The sequence below is a fragment of the Carya illinoinensis genome, chromosome 9 (assembly GCF_018687715.1).
Source record: "Carya illinoinensis cultivar Pawnee chromosome 9, C.illinoinensisPawnee_v1, whole genome shotgun sequence".
Lineage (NCBI taxonomy): Eukaryota > Viridiplantae > Streptophyta > Magnoliopsida > Fagales > Juglandaceae > Carya > Carya illinoinensis.
The window spans coordinates 1472782-1497936 of record NC_056760.1 but is presented as its reverse complement, the minus strand read 5'-3'; the positions used below and the strand labels follow the sequence as shown (position 1 = coordinate 1497936).

The following is a 25155-nucleotide window of genomic DNA, read 5'->3' as shown; positions in this document are numbered from 1 at the left end:
CCTTTTGGTAGCAGAAAATTTTGAGATAAGAATTTTGAATTTTAAGATGAAATATTAAAATATTATATTTTAATATTATTATTATATTAAAATTTAAAAAAGTTAAATTATTTATTATATTTTGTATAGAAATTTAAAAAAATTGTAATGATGAAATGAAAATTTTGATGTTAAGACTAGAATTTTTATGTGCCAAACCAAACCTGGTTTCCCAGTGGAGAAACCAAATGGGAGTCCATGCCTACCCGCCCGGAGGTTGGATGGGAGCAGCTGAACCTAGATGCACGCAGGGATGGGAGTGGGGTAGGAGTAAAATAGCCCCCTTTTGGGCAGGGTCTTGGCTAGGATCGATGCCATCTAGCCCGTACAAGGCGGATGACCGCCCAAGTTGTAATCGCAAGCATAACCATACTGATACACAAAAGGAAAACAATTACCAAACCATTAACGAATAAGAAGTACACACTAATTTCGCCTGTCTCATGAAAGATGGTGTAAATAAATACGCTCATAACATGTATGTGTAAACTCCAAACTTTTTAACGTTTTCATTACAAACTCCGTCAGTAGCTGTGTTTTTCTTCTGACAACAACCAGCTCCTGCTCTTCCACTCAACATGAACCCCATGCATCGACCAGGCATTCCTAACTCGAGTCTGGCCTTTACTTGGATATATGAAACTTTTCCACTCAACGAACGCAAGATCAAATTATTCAGGCTACATTGTTTCGATAATAGCAAATTAGTAACTGTATTATAATACAACGGTCCATGAAAATGCTAATGCCGGGTACAGAATTTATCAAACAGATCAAAATGGTCAAAAGAAATTTTAGATTACCACATCAAGGAGAAAATAATGCACAGGGCACACCGGGGGTAGCCCATTACATATAGGGAAGCCTACTTCTGCCCTATCAATATTGCCTTAACGATACTATCACACATTCCATCAGCATGGGGAAACAGGTGCCCAGCACCCGCTAACTCGTGATAGTGAATCCATGGTAGCCGTTGTGCAATGTAACGTTGCAGTGTAACAGGCACAATCATATCTTCATCTCCCTGCCACAGGTGGACTGAACCTTCCTTGTTTGGAAATGGGTTTTCCAGATCCATGGGACTGAACTCCCAGGTCCCAAATCCAACATTCAAGTCACGATGGAGGGACTCGTATTCTCCTTGCTGTCTTACCTGTGCCTGAGGAAGCCAAATTCAGAACATAATTACATTTTGTTTTGAATAATGTTAATCGTAATAGCAAGAAATTCTGGTCTTAAATCCGCATCGATCACCCAAATAAAATGAGAGAGAGAGAGTAGAACATTCTACTTTATTGGTGATGCTGCATAAATTCATCTACTTGGAAAAAGCTGAAAAGAATCCCTTCATTTTTACACAAAAATTCTATTTAAACTTGTGTCCATCAGACAGTTTAATTAATTAGTCAACAAGCATTAAATTTGGATGAGAAAATGAGCTGAAACCTTAATCTTGTCTCAAAAGTTCGATTATGTTATTAGTGTACCAGAACTTGTGATTCTGATACAAGAGGGACACCCATTCATTTTTAAAATCAAGGCTGATGGTACAATACCCTGCAACTATGGTAGAACAAGGACTTTATTGAGGATAAAAATATTTCCAAGTACACAGGAGGGATCCATATGGATTAGTTGGTCTATTTCAAATGTCCCAGCTTTAGAAAGCAACTAAATGAATATAGTTGCAAAAAAGTACGGTAGCATTTCTGTCCCTTAATGTCCTAATACTTTCACAATACTTATCTTTTCAAGGGATCCTTTATAGGTCCTTCAAAAGCATTGATTCAAACAAATGAGGCTACAAAATAAAATTACCAATAAAATTTTTTGCAACCCTGCCTCTATGTTCTTTCCGTGTAGAATTTTTGCAAGACAAAAAGGAGAAAAGAAAGGCTAGAAAGCAGTACATAGAAGGCCAAAACCTATGCCCAGAGAACAATGAGGGCGGAGCTTTTGATTCTCTCGTTGTTTTTTTTTTTTTTTTTTTATAATAGGTAAACAATTAAAATATTATTAATAAGAATGGGCATAGCCCAAGGACACAAGGGGTATACAAGAGATAACACCTATTTAGGAGGAAGAAAGAGAAACAAGAAACTCATGAATATCAAGGCCATTAAAATCTACAGCTTTGGCCCAAAGAAAGAGTTCTAACAAGAATTAATCTGATCTCCTCCATAGAACGCTCATTGTCTTCAAATGTCCTGTCATTTCGTTCCTTCCAAATGCACCATAGAAGACATATAGGAATCATTTTCCACATTGCTAAAATTTGTGGGATACTGCCGAGATTTACCCAACATGCCAAAAGCTCGGCCACTTTAGAAGGCATGACCCAAGCTAGTTCTACCCTGCTGAATACTTCGACCCAAAGTGCTCTAGCAATATTGCAATGTAGTAGGAGATGGTCTACCGTCTCCCCACTTTGTTTACGCATACAACACCATTCTACCATGATCACCCCACATTTCCGTAGGTTATCTGTTGTTAGAATCTTCCCCAAAGCTATTATCCAGGCAAAAAATGCCGCCCTCAGGGGGAGGGCCTTGTTTCTCCAAATTCGTCTTCACGGAAAGTGATTAGTTTGCAAGTGTGTGAGGGCCTTATAGAAAGAGCAAATTGAAAATGTACCTTTCCTAATAGGTGTCCACCACAATGTATGAGCTCCTTGAGTGCTCGGTCTCATGTAGTATAAAAGCTGGAAGAAATTCTCAAAGTTGCTGACTTCCCAATCTTGGGCCGCCCTTGTGAAGCGCACATTCCACTGGAATAAATCCCCAACCCTTTCCATGTGTTCGGCCACTGAAGCTTCTTTCTCACGTGCAATCATGAACACTTCAGGGAATAAGTCCTTGAGAGCTCTGTCGCCACCCCATATGTCATATCATAACTTAATTCTTGAGACATCTCCCATCACAAATCTAGTATGATGAGCAAAGGCCCCCTACCCTCGTTTCATATGCTTCCATAAACCCACACCATAAGTCCTGCTCACCTCTTTAGAACACCCCCCCCCCCCCCCCCCCCCAAAACAAAAAGAAAAAAAGGCCTCCTTATCTAGAATCAATCACCAACTTCCATAGAACTTCCATAACCCAACGTGGTATAACTGTTATGAAGTGGTGCTGCATATGTAAGAAGAATGGGGAATCGATTGACAATTTACTTTTACATTGTGAGGTGGCTAGGGAGTTATGGGCTTGCATTCTTTGGTTGTGTTTGATTCTCAGATACTCTATGAGTAGTGAAAAAATAACGAAAAAATATTGAATAATAGTGAATAGTAGTAAAAAGTAGGTGAAAAGTAATGATAAAATAATAAATAGTAGAATACTTCACCATCTAAACCAACCCTTAGTAGGGCTGGGCTGAGTTGGGTTATGCCTAAGAGTGTGGTGGACCTATTAGCATGCTGGAATAGACATCATAATAGCTCTCAACTATCTGCAGTGCAGAGGATGATACCTTTGTGCTTAATGTGGTGCTTACGGATAGAAAAAAATGACAAGTGCTTTAACAACAAGGAGCTAGTAGTGGGGGAAATATCAAATTTCTTTGTGTTTTCTCTTGTTCAGTGGTTTTCTGCTATTGTACCAAAGGGAGATAATGTTCATGAGTTTTTGGCATCTTTTCGGCTTTCTAGAATGTAATTAGGTGTCTCATTTTGTATACTTCCTGTGTACATGGGCTTCGCCTAGTTTCATTCATTTCAATAAAGTTTCTTACTTATCAAAAAAAAAAAAAAACACAACTTCCATAGAGCTTCAAGTTCGGTATTATAGCGCCAGAGCCATTTCCCAAGTAAAGCCCGATTGAACAATCTCAGGTTACTTACTCCTAAGGCACCAGAAGAGATTGGGGAGCATATCGTACCACACTTAACCAAATGAAATTTAAACTCATCCCCAAGTCTGCTCCAAAGGAAGTCACAATACAGTTTCTCAATGCATGCCGCCACACTTGCAGGAATTGGAAACAATGATAAAAAATAGGTAGGTAGATTGGAGGGAGTATTTTTTATTAGAGTAATTCTACCACCTTTTTGACAAATACGACCGCTTCCAACCTGCCAGCCTTCGTTCAATCTTCACAATCACTGCATCTCAAATAGTTTTAGCCCGAGAGTTGGCCCCCAAAGGAATCCCAAGATAATTCTTATGGAATGAAGAGGCCTTACAACCAAGAGTGTTAGCCAATGACTGGATATTACGAACATTGCCAACTTGAAAGGGCTCAAGAGAGACAACCAACTTCATTAGAGGAACTTGTTCGGACGACAGAACTGGTCTCAAAACTAGAAAGGGTCACCCTATTCGAGGAGATTTCTTGCCCGCAAAAATCACAGGCTTTGTGGCTGAAAGAAGGTGATAGGTGATCCTAACACAAAGTTCTTTCATAGAGTGGAAAACTCTCATAGGCAAACCAATGCCATTGAGATGCTGAATATTGATGGAGCTGTTCATACGAAGATCCCGGTGATCTAGGATCATGTGGCTGGTTATTTTGAGCAGTTATTTATTGAACTTAAGGGGTGGAGGCCGAAGATCGATGGCTAACTTTTGAGTCCATTGAACAACAGCATGTCTCCTGGTTGGAGAGGCCATTTGAGCAGGCCGAGGTTCATGAAGCGGGTTAAAAGATGGGAAAAGATAAAGCACAAGGGATGGATGGCTTTTCTATAGGCTTCTTCCAAACCTGCTGAGAAGTGGTGAAGGAGGAATTATTGAAGATATTTCATGAATTCTTTTCGGTTGGAAAATTTGAGAAAAGCCTTAACGCCACTTTTATTGCACTTATTCCCAAGAAGGATGGAGCATCGAAGGTTAAGGATTACAAGCCCATTAGCCTTGTGAATGGGGTATATAAGATTATATCCAAGGACCTCAAAAACCGACTGAGTAGAGTTTTGGGACGGATCATTATGAACCCACAAAATGCATGCGTACGGGGAAAACAGATCCTAGATTCAGTTCTTATAGCTAACGAATGTCTTGATAGTTGAATAAAAGCAGGTAAGCTTGGTCTCTTGTGTAAGTTAGACATGGAGAAGGCCTACAATCATGTCAAATAGGACTTTTTGTTGTACTTGTTGGGGATAGGTGGTGTACATGGATTAGATGGTGCACATTGACAGCAAGGTTCTCAGCTTTGGTGAAAGGTTATCCAATTGGCTTTTTTAGCACTTCCTGAGGCTTAAGGCAAGGGGATCCCTTGTTATTTAATAAAGCCAATCCTTTAAATCCCTGTTAAAAGCTTAATCTTTGCTTGTCCATGTTGGTAGAGTGCCAATAAAAAGCCATCAACAATTAATCTCATACCACTACTCTCTCTATCGATGTCATAACAAAGATCTCCAGGAGTACAAGCAAGTTAAAATCTCAGAAGAACACTTTCTTGGTCACAAATAACAATCATTAATTAGGCATATACTGTCAGACCATGAGGCAGTGAAAAAGCAAGTTAGTAATTGATGTGACTGGGAATCGTCTTCACTCCACAGCAATTTTCATCAGATTGACAGAAAGGTAAGGTGAAGTAATTTCAATTTAAATAAAGAAAAAAATCAAAGAAATTTTGAGACGTTAAAATTCCAAGAAAAGCTAGATACTAACCACATAGTTTTCCCTGTCGGAACGCTTAGACATGAGTTCTCTATCCTGGTGAGAAAGGATATCAGGAATAAGAGTTGCAACGCTAAGAGCAGGGAACCATTTTTGTGTCTCCCACCAGTAGGTAAGCCAGGGAGCGTGGTGAGCAACACGAAGTGCCCATTGATCTCGCTGTAACTGTCGGTTGTAGGCTTCAGTAGATAAATTTGCAGGAAAACCAGGCCACCAGTAGTTAATCACTGGAGTTAATAGTCCCACTCCTGCTAGCCTGTTAGTGTTACAAGTATCCCATGCATAAGAGAAAGGTATAAAAACAGTAGGTAGAAAACTCTCTTTTTTTCTCTACACAAACAAATGCAGGCATTCTTTATATCTCCCTCTCTTCTCTTGCATTTATTTATACAGCTAAGACAATTCATACCTGTGAGGTATGTACTTGAGGCAACTCCAAACAACCTGCCCACCCATGGAGAAACCAATTACATAGAATTTGGATCCGAGTCCCAACTGATCAGCAAGTTCTTCTATGTCCAAAGCCATGCTCTTCACTGTTCTCTTTGGGTTAGGATCACTCTCCCCATAACCAGGTCTGTCAAAAGAAACAATGTAGATCCCTAACTCTTCAACTATATCCTGGAAGAACCCACCATCAATTCAAACAATAACAAATCTAAGAATATCATATCTAAACTTAGATAGGCACAAGAATATAGAACTACAGTAAACCAATGAAAAAGTACCGGGGATAGAGTTTTGGCAACAGTAGCATCATGCCTGCAAGAATCATAACCATGGACGAAGACAATTTTATGGGTCGCCATTTCTTTAGGCACACCATGCTCTTTGTAGGCCAAATGCCTTCCATCACTAAGTTGGATCCTTGGTGCTGTAACAGGGGGACCATCAGTGGAACCACATATCTTCGGTGGAGGAGGTTGGACTGCCTTATAAGCCCATGCTAGAAACCCCACCATAAACAAAACTGTTGTTTTCTTTAATAGCCCTGCAAATTTTGAGCTTTAAGGAAATAACAGCACAAGGATTGGATAAAACATTGAGCAACTCTACTAAATTATGGAGAGAGAAAAATTAATCAACCTGTTAAATTCCAGAGGCTGAGAATATAAACTATACCAACGACATGATTATTCTGCATCGCATTTATTTAGAATGAATGGCTTTTTATAAACTATAGAAGTGGTCTTAACAGCCATTGTCAGGTAGTGCTGTTGAGGCCATGGTTTTCTCAAGCACATATTCAAATAACGCCTGTGCAACTTGCAAAAAGAAAATTCTGTTCCAGCAGCATAAGTTTGTGATTAACGGCATTGTTCTTTAAGCTAGAATTCAAAGTCAAGAGGTGATATATTATGGTGAGATGCACAAGAAGTGGGATATTAAACCCGCTAAAGGTTTTGGGAAATACACATATTGGGTATAGTGCTTCTCCAGGTAAATAGTCTTTTTCTTGAACAAAATAACCTAGTTATACCATAACCCAGTTAGTTGTGCAGTACTGTCCAGTATAGAACAAATGTTTGTACTAGTTATTTGAACGTCACCGTGGATTACTATTCCCAAGCAAACAGATGCCACTTGAAGGAAACAATCCTTCAATGTTTATAACATAGAAATATATATATATATAGAGAGAGAGAGAGAGAGAGAGAGAGAGAGAGAGAGAGAGAGAGAGAGAGAGAGAGAGGGGAGGTGGGGGGGAGATACATAGTTTTTAAATCGTGAAAATGTGAATCACTTTCAAAGGTTTTGAATTTTGCATCACAAAGAATTTTGGAACATTAAAACATAGATAAAATATCATGATTTTTACATATATTTTTTTCATGAAGAGGAATTCTGCAGAACGCACAAACAAGTGTCTTTTACCTGGTTAAACCCCAAACCCATGTAATACGTCCTCATCACACGGATCAAGTAAAACTCATTGGCTTTCCACTGATGGGACGTGGGCCCCTACAAATTGTTTGCACCCCCCAGATTTGAATCTTAGACCTAGATGGAGAATACCACTGAGCCAATCCTTAGGGGTTATGGTTTTACAAATATATGCATAAAAAATTATGGCTAAGTATAATCTTAAGTTATATTGGACTTCATTCTTTTTTCTCAAGTACAAAGAAACCTTAAAAAAAATCTTAAAAACTTTTTGTTAAGTTATTTATTCTATATCTATAATAACACGTGTACCTCAATCTTACGTAAGATCTCTTATTTACTACTTCTCAGCCATTTTTAATTGAAAAACTAAATAAATATTTCTTTCGAAATTCCCAATTGCAATAGTTTTAACTTTAAAAGAAACTATGAAAATATAAAAGAAAAAGACGATAAGAATGTCTACCATGAGATACCGACAACCATGGACAGGTACCCATTTGTTCCAACTTTCAAAGTTTCAAGTAAAAAACTTTCTTTCGCACCATCACATAGAAAAAGGTTTACATGAGCAACAACTGAATTTCCAACTAGAAGACGCAATTCTTAATCTTTACATAAAAACCATCTTAAAATGTAATTGCATGTAACTGAGAGATGCTTCAACAACAAGGAGAGAACAGTGGGGGGAATCTGGAACTTTTTTGTATTTTCTTTGGTTCAATGGTTTTCTGCTATCGTACTAAAGGGAGGGAATGTTCATGACTTTTTTATTTCCTCTCGGCTTGCTAGAGTGTAATTAGGTGTCTCTTTTGTATACTTCCTGTGTGCATGGGCTTTGCCTAGTTGCATTCGTTCAATAAAGTTTATTACTTATATAAAAAATAATAATAATAAAAAAATAATAATTGCATATAAATTCCATTTTATACATTCTATTGATCTAATTCGTAATAATCAACTGATCAATTATATAGAAAAATTATAGATATCTTAAAAAAAGCCTAATTTCTGTGGCATTCTTTTCTTTCGCAATAATAAAATATTAAATAGCGACCAAGATAGAGACGATGCAATGGTTCCGATGTATATACGATAAGAACGAGGAACAATGAAAGATTTAATCATATAACAGCAATGGATCTGGTGAAAACGAAAAGACAGACAACCTACCTGAGGGAAGCTGAAAGGAACTTTTTTGCTTAGCTCTTCTGGTGTGAGCTCTGGCAGACGCCGCCGATATCTTCCTGTTCACGCCCCCCGCCATTTCCACCCCAAATTACCCACGAAAACCCAGCAACAAAATCACCCCAAAAGTCAAAGACCCAGAGAGAGAGAGATCAGAGAGCGTGTTGTACTTGGTTTTGAGTTTTTGATGCTGGGGCCTGCGGAGAGTCTCGCTACTGAAATCTTGGCTTTACAACTTTACAGGACTGAAAAGGCCTCGTTTATTCTACTAATTTCCCGTAAGTTTAGAACCTTACAGAGTGGTGTAAATGGAAAAGTTTTGTGGGTAATTTTGACTTTTCCTTGGATTGGATGAGTATCAGTCTTAAACTGTAGGATACAGGTAGGCATCAGTAATTTGTCAAATTGATTCCTGCAATTAGAAAGGAAGATATGTTAATCATTCTCTTTTTCTTTTCTTTTTTGGGTTTGGAGAGAGAGAGAGACGCACGAATACAGCTTAATGGAAATAAACAAATTCAAATATTAGACATAACGTGACGTTACACCTCAAAGTAGAATAAAAATAATAATAATAATATGATGGCATATAACTCGATTTTTTAAATAAAAAATTTAAATTCGAACGTCCACCCCTTTTATTAAAAAAGAAAATAAGAAAATTCACATACGAGAGAGTCGTTCATGTGTCTATTTAATTCTAATCTTGTTTTTTCTTTTAAATGATGATAATAATAATAATAATAATTTTTGAGGGATAAAATAAATTCTTTGTTAAAAATTTGAAAAGATCCCATCCCGGGCCTCCAGAATTGCAGCCACCTAATCATCATCCCATTAACCTATGTTGGCTATTGGTCATCGGCCCAACTGTGAAGTAAAAAGCTTCTCCGGAACCGTCGTGAAGCCCAATCCAATCGTTATTGGATAATCAAGATTAAAGCCTGGTTGCCGCAGACCCAAAAGACTGATCTACGTTCTTCCTCATAAATACTGTTTTCATTTGCATTTCAACCGGCCGGGTAACAAAATTTAAGACCTCCTCAGGTAATAATGTGCGTTATTTTTTGCAGTCGCAGGAAACAAAGATGAACGTATATGATATGCTTCTTAACTATATAAGAAAAAAAGTAGAAAATATTAACATTCCTTTGTGAGTTGAATTTTTTATCAAGAAAATGATATATATTCAATATTTTTCATAATTGTGTTTCAAAAGAGGGATATTTTCATAAAATAAAATATAAATAACATCATTTTACAAAAATACCCTCAATTTGAAATATATTTGTATATATAAATGATTGTAAAATAGGATTATGCATATATCATATGATAGATTACATCCGATTTTTCTGCCATCTAGCTTTCTCAAAGATATCAAAGCAAGTTCAAGTTATATAGATCTTGGAAGCATCACGATCGATGCTAAACACGATTGTTCCTAAAATATTAGGAAAAACTAGACAAACGCGGGTGATCAAGGAATAAGGATCCTTATTAGGGGGGAATAAAAGATGGTGCGTACATGCATATATATATATATATATATTGTATGGTGCATTATTACATGAAGATGAGCTAGTACAGCATGCATGTTTGGGATCATATACATCAAAAGTACTTGGGCTTCAAGTTATGGAAAATCCACCTTCTTCAACCCTTCCCATTTTGGAACTGAATCTCTTTTACTTTGAGATGACCTCTAAGCACTCGCTCAGCTCACTGCCCTCGCCATTTTTGGTGGAGTTCCTTTATGCCATAAAGCTCTGAAAGAATCTCTAGAACTGGTAAATTTCCATGGTGCACGAGTGTTTTAGGAAAGTTCTAAGAGTTCCATTCAACGATTTCTCCCCTATGTATAACCTTAAATGCAAAAGATGACTTACCTTTAAGAGTTCTAGCCTTGATCAACGTTCAAGAAGAATCCATGCATAGAGGTTTCTTGTTTTTCCTTAATTTATTTTTTCTTCTTTTGAAGATTAGAGAGATATCAGGAATGACAACTTGAAAAGCAAGGACATGACATCTACGCCTCTCTAGTCCAAGAATCATCCACGTGAGCTCCACCTTATTGAAATCCTCTGATCATGCTCTAGAACTAATTAGAGTTTAGACAAAAACTTTTGAGGATCCAAATCATGATCAATGCATCGCTACCAGCAGCTCTTGCATCAAAGAACGATTTATTAGGAAAGTATTAATTGGCCTTGAACGCTCAATGTGACAAGGATTGAGCATTAATTATATATATCAAGTGAGTCTCCAGTACTCCTGTATATATATTCTGCTGGGAGGGCACGCTAGTTGGAAAATCCGGCCATGCCCGCCGCATATTTGGACGTACTCAATTTTTACAAACTATCCGATCTTCTCATTATTGCGCTAGCTAGCGACCGGCCTACATCAAAGTCTAGCTTGCCCATCATTCCTTTCATGAAATTTGAAACTGTTGTATACGTAGGAAATTAGCTAGGAATAGCTTGTGCCGCATGCAGTAGCTAGTACCCTTCATTAAAATGTCTCTTCCGACTAATTCTGAGAAAAAACTCGTTCGGGTGCCAAGCCAATTAAGGTACTTTTTTTTAATACACCCCAAACAAGTAATTCATTAATTACTTTCTCTGACGACCAAAGTTAATGTAATTTCGTTCTCCTTCGATGCGATTAGGCTTTATAATTTGGTAAGGAAAAAAATGGTGTGTTTTGTTAATCTCGATCCCTCCCTTAGCTAATACATATATATATATATATATCGTGCTAATAGTTTCAAGATATTATTATAGGTTAGGAATACAGGCAATCAATTCGAACCAATTCCCTGCTAGGAACCCATGCAGTACTGTGAGATCAGGCCGGGCTTCACGTACTGTTAAAAGAGTTTATAGAAAGCAAGGCGTTAAACTCTTGATGTGCCCCACATTAGATAGAGAGCTACAGAGAGAGTACTAGTACGGGCCTAGCGATATGATTTTTTTAGATGTTCCCTTATTCTATTCTTTTTATACTCAATCTGGAGCCACATTTCGTCTGAAGTGACTTGCAGGTACTTCAAAAGTACTATAAATAAGGTGCTTCAGCTTCCATGCCAACTACAATCTCGCAACTTATCTTGCCTGCCCTATTTCCTAGAAAACTTCTCTCCTTTTTCTGCCTAGCTTGCTCTTTCAATGGCAAAAATGTCAGAACCTCTCATTGTTGGGAGAGTCATTGGAGATGTTCTCGATTCTTTCACGAGAAGCATAAAAATGACTGTCACTTACAATACCAAGCAGGTCTACAATGGGCACGAATTCTATCCTTCCACAGTCACCACCAAACCTAAGGTTGAAATTCAAGGGGGCGATATGAGATCTTGTTTTACACTGGTATATTGAAATAATTTCCTCCATTAATTTATCTCCTCTTTTACCTGCATATAGCATATACATATGCATTAATGTTTACTTCTACATATATATATATATATATATATATATATCTCCACTGCTGAAGTCCTCTTGATGATTTTATGTGCACCTTTTTTGTGTTCCTTTTATATGCAGGTCATGACAGACCCAGATGTTCCTGGCCCTAGTGATCCTTATTTGAGGGAGCACCTGCACTGGTAACCCATAAACTCTGGCTCTGTCCAACAAAAAACAAACTTAATTACAAACAGCCAATTTGACAAGAATTCTCGGCTGTACTGGTCATACTAGCACATGATGATCTCATGTCATGCCCTTAATTAAGCATGAAAAGATAACATGCATATATATACTTTCTAATATACAAGATTAAAGATTTACTAACTTTGTCACAGCCAGAACATATATATTTGTTTATCTCTGTGCTCTTATACTAATGTTTCAGCGTGACCATTAATGTATGTAATCTAATTATATGCTGCTGAATAATTAAGAACAGTACTACTAGTACCGGTTTTAAAATTCAAACTTCGATCTAAAAAGAAAACCAATATGCAGGGAGATCAAAAGGATGGAAATATACTTTTGGAAGTATGATTTAATATATTAAGTTAATTAAAATAGAACTGGCAGAACTAATACTGTAAATTACATCTGCAGGGTAGTCACAGACATTCCTGGCACAACTGATGCTACATTTGGTATGTTTATTGATCATCTCTTCCAAATCAATAAAAAGAGAGTTACAGAGTTAGCTAGGGTGTTGATCTATTGTAAGTAACTGATCTCTTGGTGGGTTTTTGTACATTACAGGAAGGGAGGTAGTGAGCTATGAGGTTCCAAAGCCTAATATAGGAATCCATAGGTTTGTGTTTGTTCTGTTCAAGCAGAGACGCAGGCAGTCAGTAACGCCACCTTCTTCAAGGGATAATTTCAACACCCGAAGTTTTGCTGCAGAAAACGATCTCGGCCTCCCAGTTGCTGCCGTCTACTTCAATGCGCAAAGAGAAACAGCAGCAAGAAGACGCTAGATAGCCAATTAAGTACTGAAGCTAAAAAAAAAAAAAAAAAAAAAAAAAAACAAAACTCCATGTTACTGCAGAAACCTAGCTATTAGAATAAAGTGGAGTACTTATAATCTAGCTACTAAGCTTTTGTTCAAGTGTTAGATCTCTGTCCTAGATCGATCCATTACCGTCTATGTGATAATGTGATTAAATAAAGTATGCAGATAAAAAGAATCACTCCCTGATCTGTATATGTGACGTGCGTACGCTGTCATTTTATGCTTTCCAGCCAGTGAAATCTCATGTCTTTGTGATCTATTTCTGTCAAAGACTAAATTAGCTGGGATGGTACATGAGAAATGATATTTACAATAATAGAGTAAGTATTATATAATTATTTTGAAAAAAATAAGTAAAATTAAATTTTTAATAATGAAATTTATTTTTTCTTAAATGATTATATAATATGTGTACAGTCTACCACTATAAATATTATTACTCATAGTTATATCTACTTATAATCTACATGTGGAAAACGAAGCCTTTTATTTTCAATGGCAGGATCACATTATAAAGGACATCTGGAACTAACCCAACGTGCATTTCTGTCTAACTTTTTTACTGTTTCCAGATGAGTATGTTGGCTTCATCAATGTTACACACACTGGTTCCAAGCTTGAGCCTTGAAGAAAAGTAAGGACGATCGTACATCGGTATCACATCGGCCATCGTTTCTCACCTCCCTTATCTTCTGAATTACATGTCGTATAGAGCGAAGTGCATAGCTGGACGTGGGCGGGACGTTTTTTGACATTGTCGTCGACCTTCACAGTTTACCATAATTGGGAATAGTTCCATATATAGGAAATATAAATTTTGCTGTAATGGTATATATACGTACCTATTAATGGCTGCAAACGTTTTATTCTGAATAACAACAAATTAAGCCCCCATGACCAGCCAATTCAAGTACTACTGTAAGGTTTTCTTCATGGATGAAGATACACTTATTACCCTCTTATCACCTTTTTAATATTTTAGTGTATTTTAAATTTTTTTAATTATTTTCTATTAAATAATTTTTTAACATCCTTAATTATTAAAAAAATACATAACATTATTAATAGTCACTTCATTAACTATTAAGTAAATAAAAATAGTAGTGAATGAGTAGTAGGAGAGCAGCAAGTCTATCATTATTCTTAATGGATTAGCCATCTGTTGGTCAGTAATTATAATGAAATAATGATAGGCTCACTACCATACTACTACTCTTTTACTATTTTTTAAATTTTTTACTTAATAATTAAAGAAGTGATTATTAATAAATTTGTATATATTTTTTATTTTTTTCTTAATGATTAAGGATATGTTAAAAAATTACTTAAAAAACAATAAAAAATCAAAATTTTCAAATATACTATATAGTAGTGATGGGTGGTAAGAGAATAGTAAGTGTATCATTATCTTAAATAATGTATATGACATTTTTTTTTTAGTAAAATTGTCAAACACCATTTTACTGGCTAGCTGTCCAAAAAATAAAGATGTGTGTTATTAATTTACTAATAATAAAAATTATATTGTATGGTTATTGAGAATGACGTTACAATATAAAGAGATTTTATAAAAGTAAATTTATAAATTGTTAAAGGCCTGTTGCCCGATTGCCCCAGCTTTCAAAATGGAGGTTTGAAGTTCGAGAGCCCCCCTCCTCCAAATGTACGTATAAAAAATATATATATATATAAATTGATATATATTTATGTAAAACATTAGATCTATTATATAATAAAATAACTTTATAATCTGACGTGTCATATCTAACTACTTCATAAATTTATGAATTTATTTTTATAAAATTAAGTTGAGCAAAACATTCCTTTTACTACTCAATGCTTAGCTAATAACATATTTAGGATGAGTTTGAGTATTAAGAAGTGTTAAGGAGAATTGTGAATAATAATAAAAATTGGGTAAAAAGTAAAAAATAGTAATAAAAGTAGATAAAAAATAATAATAAAGTAATAAATAATAGTGAGAAGTGTTGAAAATACCTCAATACCCAAATACAGCATTAAAAAGTTTAGTTGAGATGAGATTTGAGAGTTAAAGAAAATATTATTAGAATATAATTTTTTATATTATTTTTATTTTTAATATTTAAAAAGTTAAATTATTTATTATATTTTATTTAAAAATTTTAAAAATTATAATTATTAAATAAGATAAGTTAAAATAAATCCTGAATTGAAACAACCCCCGTCACTGCTTATAGTTCAGAAATCTGAATAATTTTCAACGTAAGATATGATTAAAGAAGGCAATTGAGAAATGGATTCGAATTCTATACCGTCCGTGACTCCGTCTAGTGTTGCTGAAATTGATAGTTTCTAGATTTTTTTTTTATTTAATTTTTATGTACAATACATGACGCGCGGAGGATAAAAGTTCCGGTAAAGCTTCAAAGTTAGCTATAATTTGGGTTAAAACTCCATTATTTGAAAAGAACCCAAAATACCTAATTCTGATTATTTTTCTTTTATATTAGTGTAGGTGTTAAATAGATAAAAGACCCCAAAAGTCCATGTCCAACAAACTTTAAAATAATTATGTGATATTTATATATCTACTATTGTAACTTTCATTTTTTCTGTTATAAAACATTCATTAAAGCAACATATATAATGCTACCTTGGCTCTTTAAATAGGGTTATTCTATGCATCAGCCACTATTTATGTTGCAGTACTGTAAAATCTTTCTTTATTCATTTTACATATATAATTTTGGATAATATTTAGGCCACCGCTTTTTTTTTCTTAATAATTAAGAAAAAATTATTATAAATTTTTAAAATTATTAAAAAAATTTAAAAAAAAAATTCCGGAGCCTAACGGTGACTCCAGCAGAGGTCACCAGCAGCGGCTCTAGCATGACTGTATAATTTTTTTAAAAATTAAAAAAAAAATGAATAAATGAGCTGAAAAAACTTCCGAATATAATGATGGTGGGGGTGAGAAATTCGAGCAGGCCCTTCATTTCTATGACAATGACAAAAAGGGTTCCGATGAATCAGATATTAAAGTGTGGTGCGGGCGTGGGGGGTGTGTTTATAGCGTCCCACACTACGCATGCTTGATCTACCTCTGTTGTATGACCCCTAGTGGCTAGTAATCCTACTGTATTCAGAAGAGGCTGGCTACGTACCAGTCTCTTTTCTCTCCTCTCTCATCTCTTTTCTCTTTTTGTTTCTTTCTTTCTGCTTTCGCATTTGTTCTCGATTCTCATCATGAACAACTGATCGAGAGTCATTAGGCTGCCTACTCATTCCAAGGAGAAATTTACTTCCCATGCATGCATCTTTTTTTGTAAGGAACAGGCTGAGAGAAAGGAGATAAAATAAAATGAATTTGAAGTACTCTGCCATCGAGGAGGAGGCATAATAATATGTACCTTATATCTGAGTATATATGACACTGCTATTTGGCTTTATTTGTACCACCACTAATAGGTAAGGACCTACAGTTTCAGTTTCACATACCATAGACCCTACACTCTATAAGACCTAGATAGACTTGATGTACCCAAAGTATAAATTGTACTTTTTTAAAAATTATTTTTTAAATATGTTTAAGTAATTTTTAAAAAATTAATATTATAATAATCATTTCCTTAACTATTAAATAAAAAAATTAAAAAATAAAATAAAATACATAAACAATCAAATTGAAAAACTAAAAAAATATAGTATCATTTTCACTTACCTAGCTAGGGCTGCAAGCCAATCGGTTAGGACCGAATAAACTGCCTAGACCAAAGTTGGGACTGGTCGGTTTTGGAATCAAAATGTGTGGACTGATTGATATTCGGTTCGGTCCAATCGGTCTCGAAGTCTACAAATTTTGAATCGGACTAGACCGAATGGACTGATCCTATATATATATACTTTAATATATTTTTAATAATTTAATACATTATTTTTATATAGTAATTATATAAGTTAATGATTTAATTTTTATTTAATTTATTATCATTAACCATATAAAATATTTTTTTAATGAGTGAATTACATACTCTACATTAATAATTTACTTAATTTTAATTTAATAATTTAAATAAATTTTTTAATTGATTTATTTGAAAAAAAAAATTAATCATTTTTCCCGGACTAATTTACACCCCAAAACCTAGCTACCCAAAATTTGTAGGGAAATGCTACACATCATCCCACACCACACACTTTATATATTAAAATAATATTTTTTATTTTTTTATTTTTTATTTCATTTTATTCTTATTAAACTAATTAAATTATTCTATTTATCATCTACACACTACATATTTATTATAAAAAAAATAAAAAAAAATTAAAATAAGTGTGGTGTGTGAAGTGTGAGGATGATAAGAAGAATTTTCCAAATTTGTATCCTTTCCAACCAACATTGTAATGGGTAATTAATATCGAACACCTATACTTCGGCCACAAACCTTGCTGCAACCCCAATTCAAGAACTTTTGGTGCAGCTTGATTTGCAAGCGCAAGCCCAGTCCAAACTCAAGTCCAACTTGTTCAAAATTGTCTGCCCCATTCCCAGCCCCTTGCTACTAAAAGCCGGGAAAATAATTTAGGACAAGGCAAAAAAAAAAAAAAAACGAATGTAAAGGTAAAACAAGCTATGACATTTAACACTAAAATTGAGTTCGTGGAACCTTTGAATTTCGTATACAACAACATGATTATTACAGCAAAAGGGGCTAATCTTCCTTTCCTGTTGATGGCTCACTAGACCTCACACAAAAAAGAAAAAGAGCCCACCACATTGATTGATGAATTTGCACTAAGCTTTTATTTGACTCTCCGAGGTACCCCAAAAGCCCCCAAGAATGGCAACCTGAGAAGTTCACCAAGGGGCATCGGCTCCGCAATCGTAACAAACATGTCCGACCCTGCCAACAACGATTCGCATGATTTTGATACGGTCGGAAAAGCGCCGGAAACATCTTTGGGTAGAATCGGAATAGCCCCAGAGACGTCGGATATGGGCAGCAGACAATTGGCCAGAAGTGCATTTCCGGTCGCCGTGAAATAGCTGTCCCAGTAATGTGGAGGAGGGATGCTGTTAACGGCCTCGAGATTGATCTCGAAAAGGTCTTCGTCCTCCATGTCTGCTAAACCTTTGAGAGAAAGATCATCATGTTCTGAAGGATCTTCCACAAGGGACGCCATGATGGTGCTAGCTACGTTTGTGGGGTTGCATTAAAAGTTATGTGGTCTCGTATATATGTCCCAAGTTTATTGGTGGTTGGGTAGTGGGAAGGTGGTAAGTAAAACGCCCTTCAACAAATCTATAACTGTAAAGAGGATTTGGAGGTTGGTCTCCAAAATGGCATCATAGCAGCTCCTCTTACTTCCATCTAACGTGTTGCTGACATAATGCCCGTCCTTGTCTTCTTTCGTTTTCAACTGTTCTTCTAAAACTCTTCATTAAAAAGAAAAATATAATCCTGTATTTTGCGGTAAATAACTTCTCTTCAGGGAGGGGGGAAAAAAAAGGTAAGGTATACTTCTAATCAAGGAAAAGACTATTGAAAGAGTAGGTTGAAGAAAAATCTACAAGCACCATAACGTGCGCTAAAGTTGTTGTGTTGAGAGGAGTGGAGAAGGATCTCCTTTTTTTTTTCTAAGGACAAAATGAGAGACTCTCCTTTTCACAATTCCAATCCTCTCTAGTTTATTCCTCCTCTCTCCTTTTCTTCCTCGTGAGTCATAACATTTCTCCTTTTTCTTCGTGCTATTGGAGTATAAATCCAACGTATTGAAACGCCAGCTGTTATACTTGTCCCATCATTAAAAGATTCCCCGCTTAATGGCCACCTCAATCATCCCATATGTGGCTACCACGCATATATAGCTTAGTGCACTTAACAAGAATAATTTTAAAGGCTGTTTAAACAGTGAAGTGGATGAGATGAGAGGATTTTATATAAAAATTAAAAATTAAATAAAATATTATCATAATATTATTATTATTTTAAGATTTAAAAAAAAATTATAATATATTTATATGAAAATTTGAGAAAATTATAAAAATGAGATTAAATGAAAGTGTTTTTCAATCCAAATAGTTTCTAGTGTACTTTCAATGCCACAAATCCTCCTTCAATTATAATTATTTAGACTATAATTAGATGTTGAGATGAATTGAATTGAGTTATGAATAGTGATATTTTGTGGATACAATTGAGATGAATTTAACTTTTTTAGATCGAAATAGATTTAACTTTTTAGATTGAAATGTATGAAATATGTTGAGATAAACTTAACTTTTTTTATAAAAAATTGAAAAAATAATAGATCCTATCAATAATTAATTTAAAATGAATTTAAATAAATTTACTTCAACAACTAAACATAACCTTAATTTATTTCTCGATTTGCTTTTGTTAACTATAATGTTTATTCCTTTATTGAGAACTCTCCACCTACTCCTAATGTACTTTCATTTTTATGGTCCTTCAAATAAATAAATAAAAACAACAAATGCATTAAGGTCGTTTTGAAATTTCTGGATAACTATAAACCGTGGTTTTTCCTCCTTTATTGACCAACCAACCCCCAACTTCGAAACCTACTATCTGCTGAATCTTTGATTGCTGACATACAATCTGGTGAATCTATAGTGGTATATTAAAGGGTATTCAAATGTTGTTCTCGGAATCATAACTACTAATTCAATTGCCTTGAAATCTGACGATACACAGACCTGAAGTTAATATTCCAGCAAATTTCAGGTATTAAGTTTCATCGAGTAATTATTTTCCCAGTACCACCCAATCCTTGCTGCGGCGGAATTTACCAAGAGGGCTCGTAGTGGGGGAGGGGGGAAAAAACCCAAAAAAGGAGAATACAATATTTCCTGCTATTGCAAATAGTAATCTACCATCTACTGTATAGTTCCAATTGGTCGATGACAATAGAACAGTGGGAGCCCTTTCAAAGTATAGAAGAAGAAGCACATAATAAGAGACTACCTCAACCATAAGTGAAGCTGTTGATTCACATCAACCAAAACCATCGAACAAAGTCGAAAGAAGTAGACCCAACTACCTCAACAAAAACTCAGGATTTTGCACATATTCTCGACTAAATAAATAATCGAGCGATGGTAGTTTGAGTCCCGGCCAACAATTCCAAAAACAGGACTCCTCCTCCAAGCAGATAGATAACACAGTATAACATCATCCTGATTCAGGGGGTTAGAAGTCAACCTTGAACACAATTTTAAACAGACATCAAGGTTAGGGTATTAACAGACATCATACACCCTTACCTAAGATTTGTTCAAGAAAGGACTCAATATTCAAAGCGTATCATCTCTAACCTTCTTATCATATATCAAATATGATAATTCATTTTAAAAACCACCAATGGAAATGATGTTCCAGAATAAATTTTGAACAGAATCCTCACAAAACAAAACAAAAAATCTTTACTGCACATAAAAGCTAACGAGAAATCTGCACCTAGGAGATGACGTTTCTCCTACAACTTAAAACTAGGAAATGCAGAACACTGCAGAATCCATGGCTTGTTAAGAGATTATTGTCACAGACAACAATGCGTCCAAACATACCAGAGGAAAAGCCCCTTAGTGCCTCTACTTAAGTAGTAATAAAACACAATTGCAGACAATTATAAAGGCGAGTTTTAAAATTCTAGACTGACATCTCCTTGCACTTGAAAATAATCTGAGCACAATCTACCAGATATACTCTAGAAAAACTAACACAGCATCATTGCAACACAGTAACAATTACTTGAACCATAGGCATTCTTGTCTACCAAGACCATATATCCATAATCACTCATGAGTTACTGATACAGTTTAAAAGAAACACCACATACAGATTCAAATAAGGATATGCTAAAACAATTTTCATGTCCCTTAAGGCTCTGTTTGATTACACAGATGAAATGTTTTAAATAGTAATGAATAAAATATTGTTATAATATAATATTTTAATATTAATTTTGTATTGGAATTTGAAAAAATTAAATTGTTTATTATATTTTGTATGGAAATTTAAAAAAGTTGTAATGATGAGTTTTACAACACATCGAAAACACCAATATACAGATACATGATTTGACTTGTGATTAAACTTCACTGCACTCGGCAAACCCAGTCTGTATAACATATAAATTGTCGTTTTGAATCCCAGGAAAACAAAAAACAAAAACAAAGCATAAACCACGCTGCTCTAATCAGAAGGGGGCTTTCCTCCAAGTTCTAGGCTTAAATGCTAGAACTTTGAGCTGGCTAATTGGAATTGATTGCATTCCCCAACCATCAAGGTGGGGAGGCTGCCATAACAAACAACTGCTTCAAAAAATAAATTTGCCTGGTTTTGATTTATTCTATTTCATTCTTACTTATGAAAAACAAAAAAGCTTTTACCATCTTAATTGAACAAGAGATTAAAAAACACATTGAAATGAATCCTCTTTGCCAAGTTAAACTGACAGGTCCTAACACATGAAAATTTTCTGAGAATGACTACAAGAACAGGCTGATGTGCAAAGAGAAGGCAGGCGCATCTCCCGCTCATTTGCTATATTTATCAACCATGGGATGCAAAAGGACTTGTCAAAATGAAAAATCAATTTTTCCAAGTTAAGCTGACAACTTTCCTAAAATGATTAATATGTACAGGTCAATTTGTGATGGGAAGGCCGAGGCATCTACCACTCCCCAGATAGCCACATTTAAATTAGACGCACACTCAAGAAGGATGTTCTTTTGGATAGAGTACTCAATCACGATATTTGCAAAGTCATTCTACTATTTTAGTAGGAACAAGAGCAAGCCCATTCCAAACCCCTTAATACGCCAAAGGAATCATTAGATTGATGTTCAACTCACACCATGAATCCAAGGATATAATGCACAACAAAGGTACAGAGTAAATTATACAAGTACGCCCAAACAACCTCTAGCGATTTGTTTCAATTAAGCCATGCACTGAAATCAAACCTGTAGTTGCAGAAAGGTAGTCAAATGCGAACACTTTGTTATCAATTACACTGAGTTTGGTGCTCATAATCCTCCCTCAATGTGAATTTTCAAATGCAACTCTCACCATTTTTGTAGCTTTTAAGTGTTCGTTTAGCTTTCAGCATTCACAAAATAAGATCATGAGACGTCACAGGTTCAACTTCCCTTAGGATCAAACTGCATGAACCCAAATGAGTAGCCCAAGTGGTAAGGGCAAACTTGTATGCAAGAGCCCCATGTCACAGGTTCGATTGCCCCTGGGATCAAACTGTGATTTAAGTGGGAGGCCATGGCGGTGGGTTGCTGTGCTAGTCTCCCCGGGGGTTTAGGTTCCATGGGTGAGTCCTAAGGGCTCTACCATGGGGTGGTTCCCCCATCATCAATGAAAGATCGTGAGATGTAAGTTAAAAGCTTAATGGATTATTGGCAGCTGGAAACATAAAGGTCTCTGAATAGCCACATTTGTTCACTACCATTGAAATGCTTTCAGTAAAGCTGATGTTTCTGCCAGAGAACACACCAGCCACAGAATTTTAGAGAACCAAAAGGATAATCGGATAAAGGGCCAAAAACCTAATCAAGCAAACAGATCCAAATAAAAGGTGTTCACAACCTTGAAAGATCCTAAGAAATGCAACATTATACCAAACAATGAACCAATGTGAAAGAAGCCCCGCAGAGCATAACGAAGCCCACAAACACCTATTTGCTTCACAAATTCGACAATAACACACCAAAAAATAAATACCTAAAAACCTCAGACAAATTATTTACAAGTACCATCTCCATTTTCTACGACATAAAATACATTCTAATTATAGCATTTAGATTCATGTGGATGATAGGCAAAAAAGAACATCTACAAAGAACACGTGTTCTATTAAACCAAAATTTCCAATTTCCAATCACCGGACACCATGTCTCACTAGAATATAACAAGCAGCGAGAACAGAGTGTAAATCAATAAACACGCATACGCTATCAGTCCTCGGTGTTCGTCGCCGCCGTCGGCGAGCGCGACCATGAGACCCGTGCAGACCCTCGTCGCCCAGAACACGAAGACCGCGGCGATAGCGAACCGGACCGCGCCAACTTGCGGCACGAACAGCGACACCGCAGAGAAGATCACCAAGGGAAGCATGCAGTAGCCGAGCACGCCCGTACAAGTGTGCAGATCGAGATTACCATTCCTTCCGGCCAGCATGTTGAACACCACGTAGAGGAAGATGGAGGAGACGACGATCCAGCCTAGTATGACGCCAAACTGGATCTTCCCGGCGAGTAGCTGGAAGAGGCAGAGGAACATGTAGAGAAGAATCGGTCCGGACAGGTCCGAGTCCTTGTGAACGGCCGGGTTAACCCGGAACGGGTTGAGTATCGACTTAGTTTTCTTCCAGATTTGGTCTGGGTGGATCCCGAGCTCGTCTAGCAACGGCTCCTCGTCCTCAAAGCCCCCGCCTCCGGGTGCGCCGCCTCCGCCGCCAATAGGCCCACCGTAGATCGAGGCGGAGGAGGTGGAGGCCGTTGCGGACCCGATGTCGAAAGACATGAAGGGGATGCTGGATCCCGAAGGTCGTAGAGGCTGAAATGGCGCCGCCGCAACTCTCCGTTGCTGGACACCGCTTCCGGCCGCGGGGTTTCCGCCGGAAGGGAACACCACCGGCGGCACCGCGAATTCCTTCTTCATTATTCAGAATTGGATAGGCTTTTAAAAGAGCTTCAGACAGAAATAGTTTTTTTTTGGATTGGGAATAAAAGAAGACGAGAATAGTGAATGAATCGCAGAGGTCCGAAGATATATTACGAGCAATGGGAGGAGGAGGACGCAGCGATGCGAGTGTTGCGTGTCGTTCTGCCCAAGTAAGTGAGCGAGGGCACTTTCGACATCCTTGCCAACAAAAGGAGATGAGAGTATCAGAGTCCTGAAGTGCAAGAGCGCGTAGTGATAGGGTGGTGACGTTTCCTATGTCACGATATGACCTTCTCGCCCTCGAAAGGAAATGAGAATTACCTACCTTAAACGAGAGGAACGCGTCTCTTGGGTCGAGTAAGAATAATCGCCTTTTTTTTAAGGTTTTGTGGTGAATAGCTAAAAAAATTTCTTTCTTCCGTTACATAATTTCTTTTCAATGTTTGGATGGAAAATAGTGAAATCTCCATGCCATTTTTTCGTGTACCAATACTACCCGGAATGAGTAATGTACCAATGACCCCGATATATACAAGGTATCACTAATACGTAGTATCAAATTATCTATATACCATGAAAGTAAGAGAAGCTTGGATCCTATCTGTTTTTAAAGTGAGTGTAAGGGATAAAATATTAAGGTCCAAGACCAGCCAGCCGTAAAGGCCATCATTAAGAGCCAAAAGAAAGAAAGAGGGGAATGGTGCAAAGAGGGGACAAGGAATCAAGGCAGCAAGAGAACAGAGCGAAAATGGAAGGAAAACAGCGAAGAGAGTAGGAAGATGTCAGACATGCAAAATGGACGTTTCTCACCACTATCGAGATGCATGCGAAAAGAGGGTCACATAAAAAAACAATCGGCCTGACGACTTGGAGAATTTGACTTCTTCTTCAGTTTCTTCAATCTCTCGGAGAGAAGATCCAGTGAGAAGTTTTTTTAATAAATATATTCAATATCTATATTATACAATGAAAAATAAAAAACTATGAGAGAATGTGAATAAATATATTATAGTAGATTTTTCTTTCCCAAACGCTCTATGGACGCAGGCAACATAATTACTACGTAAATCTATGTGTTTATCTCTCTTTACTTTCTCTATACTTATTTTTCTTTCGCTACTATGAATGTACGCAGCGACATTGTATAGTCACGCCAGACCACTGCCAAGGACTCCAAACCATACTGATCAAGATCCAAATATTCATAGTTGGCCAGAAATGATTCTTTTTCCCCTTCTAACCTGTTATATGTT

General features: G+C 36.4%; 3 protein-coding genes across 3 annotated transcripts; 1 reads left to right on the top strand and 2 right to left on the bottom strand.

Moving 5' to 3' along the window:
- Positions 1-690: 690 nt before the first annotated feature.
- On the bottom strand, positions 691-8980 carry LOC122275909. Its single transcript, XM_043085251.1, has 5 exons — positions 8724-8980; positions 6395-6657; positions 6076-6287; positions 5658-5922; positions 691-1201 (listed from the first exon to the last, which is right to left on the bottom strand). The coding sequence occupies exons 1-5, from the start codon at positions 8815-8817 to the stop codon at positions 905-907; spliced, it is 1131 nt and encodes a 376-aa protein (XP_042941185.1). The 5' UTR covers positions 8818-8980; the 3' UTR covers positions 691-904.
- A 2870-nt stretch (positions 8981-11850) lies between these two features.
- Positions 11851-13458, top strand: LOC122277437 (CEN-like protein 2). Its single transcript, XM_043087416.1, has 4 exons — positions 11851-12106; positions 12284-12345; positions 12809-12849; positions 12962-13458. Exons 1-4 carry the CDS (start codon positions 11909-11911, stop codon positions 13177-13179), a joined length of 519 nt encoding a protein of 172 aa, XP_042943350.1. The 5' UTR covers positions 11851-11908; the 3' UTR covers positions 13180-13458.
- Positions 13459-22874: 9416 nt separating this feature from the next.
- Positions 22875-24178, bottom strand: LOC122277743 (protein YIPF5 homolog). Its single transcript, XM_043087843.1, has one exon. It carries the CDS (start codon positions 23897-23899, stop codon positions 23138-23140), a length of 762 nt encoding a protein of 253 aa, XP_042943777.1. The 5' UTR covers positions 23900-24178; the 3' UTR covers positions 22875-23137.
- Positions 24179-25155: the final 977 nt, after the last annotated feature.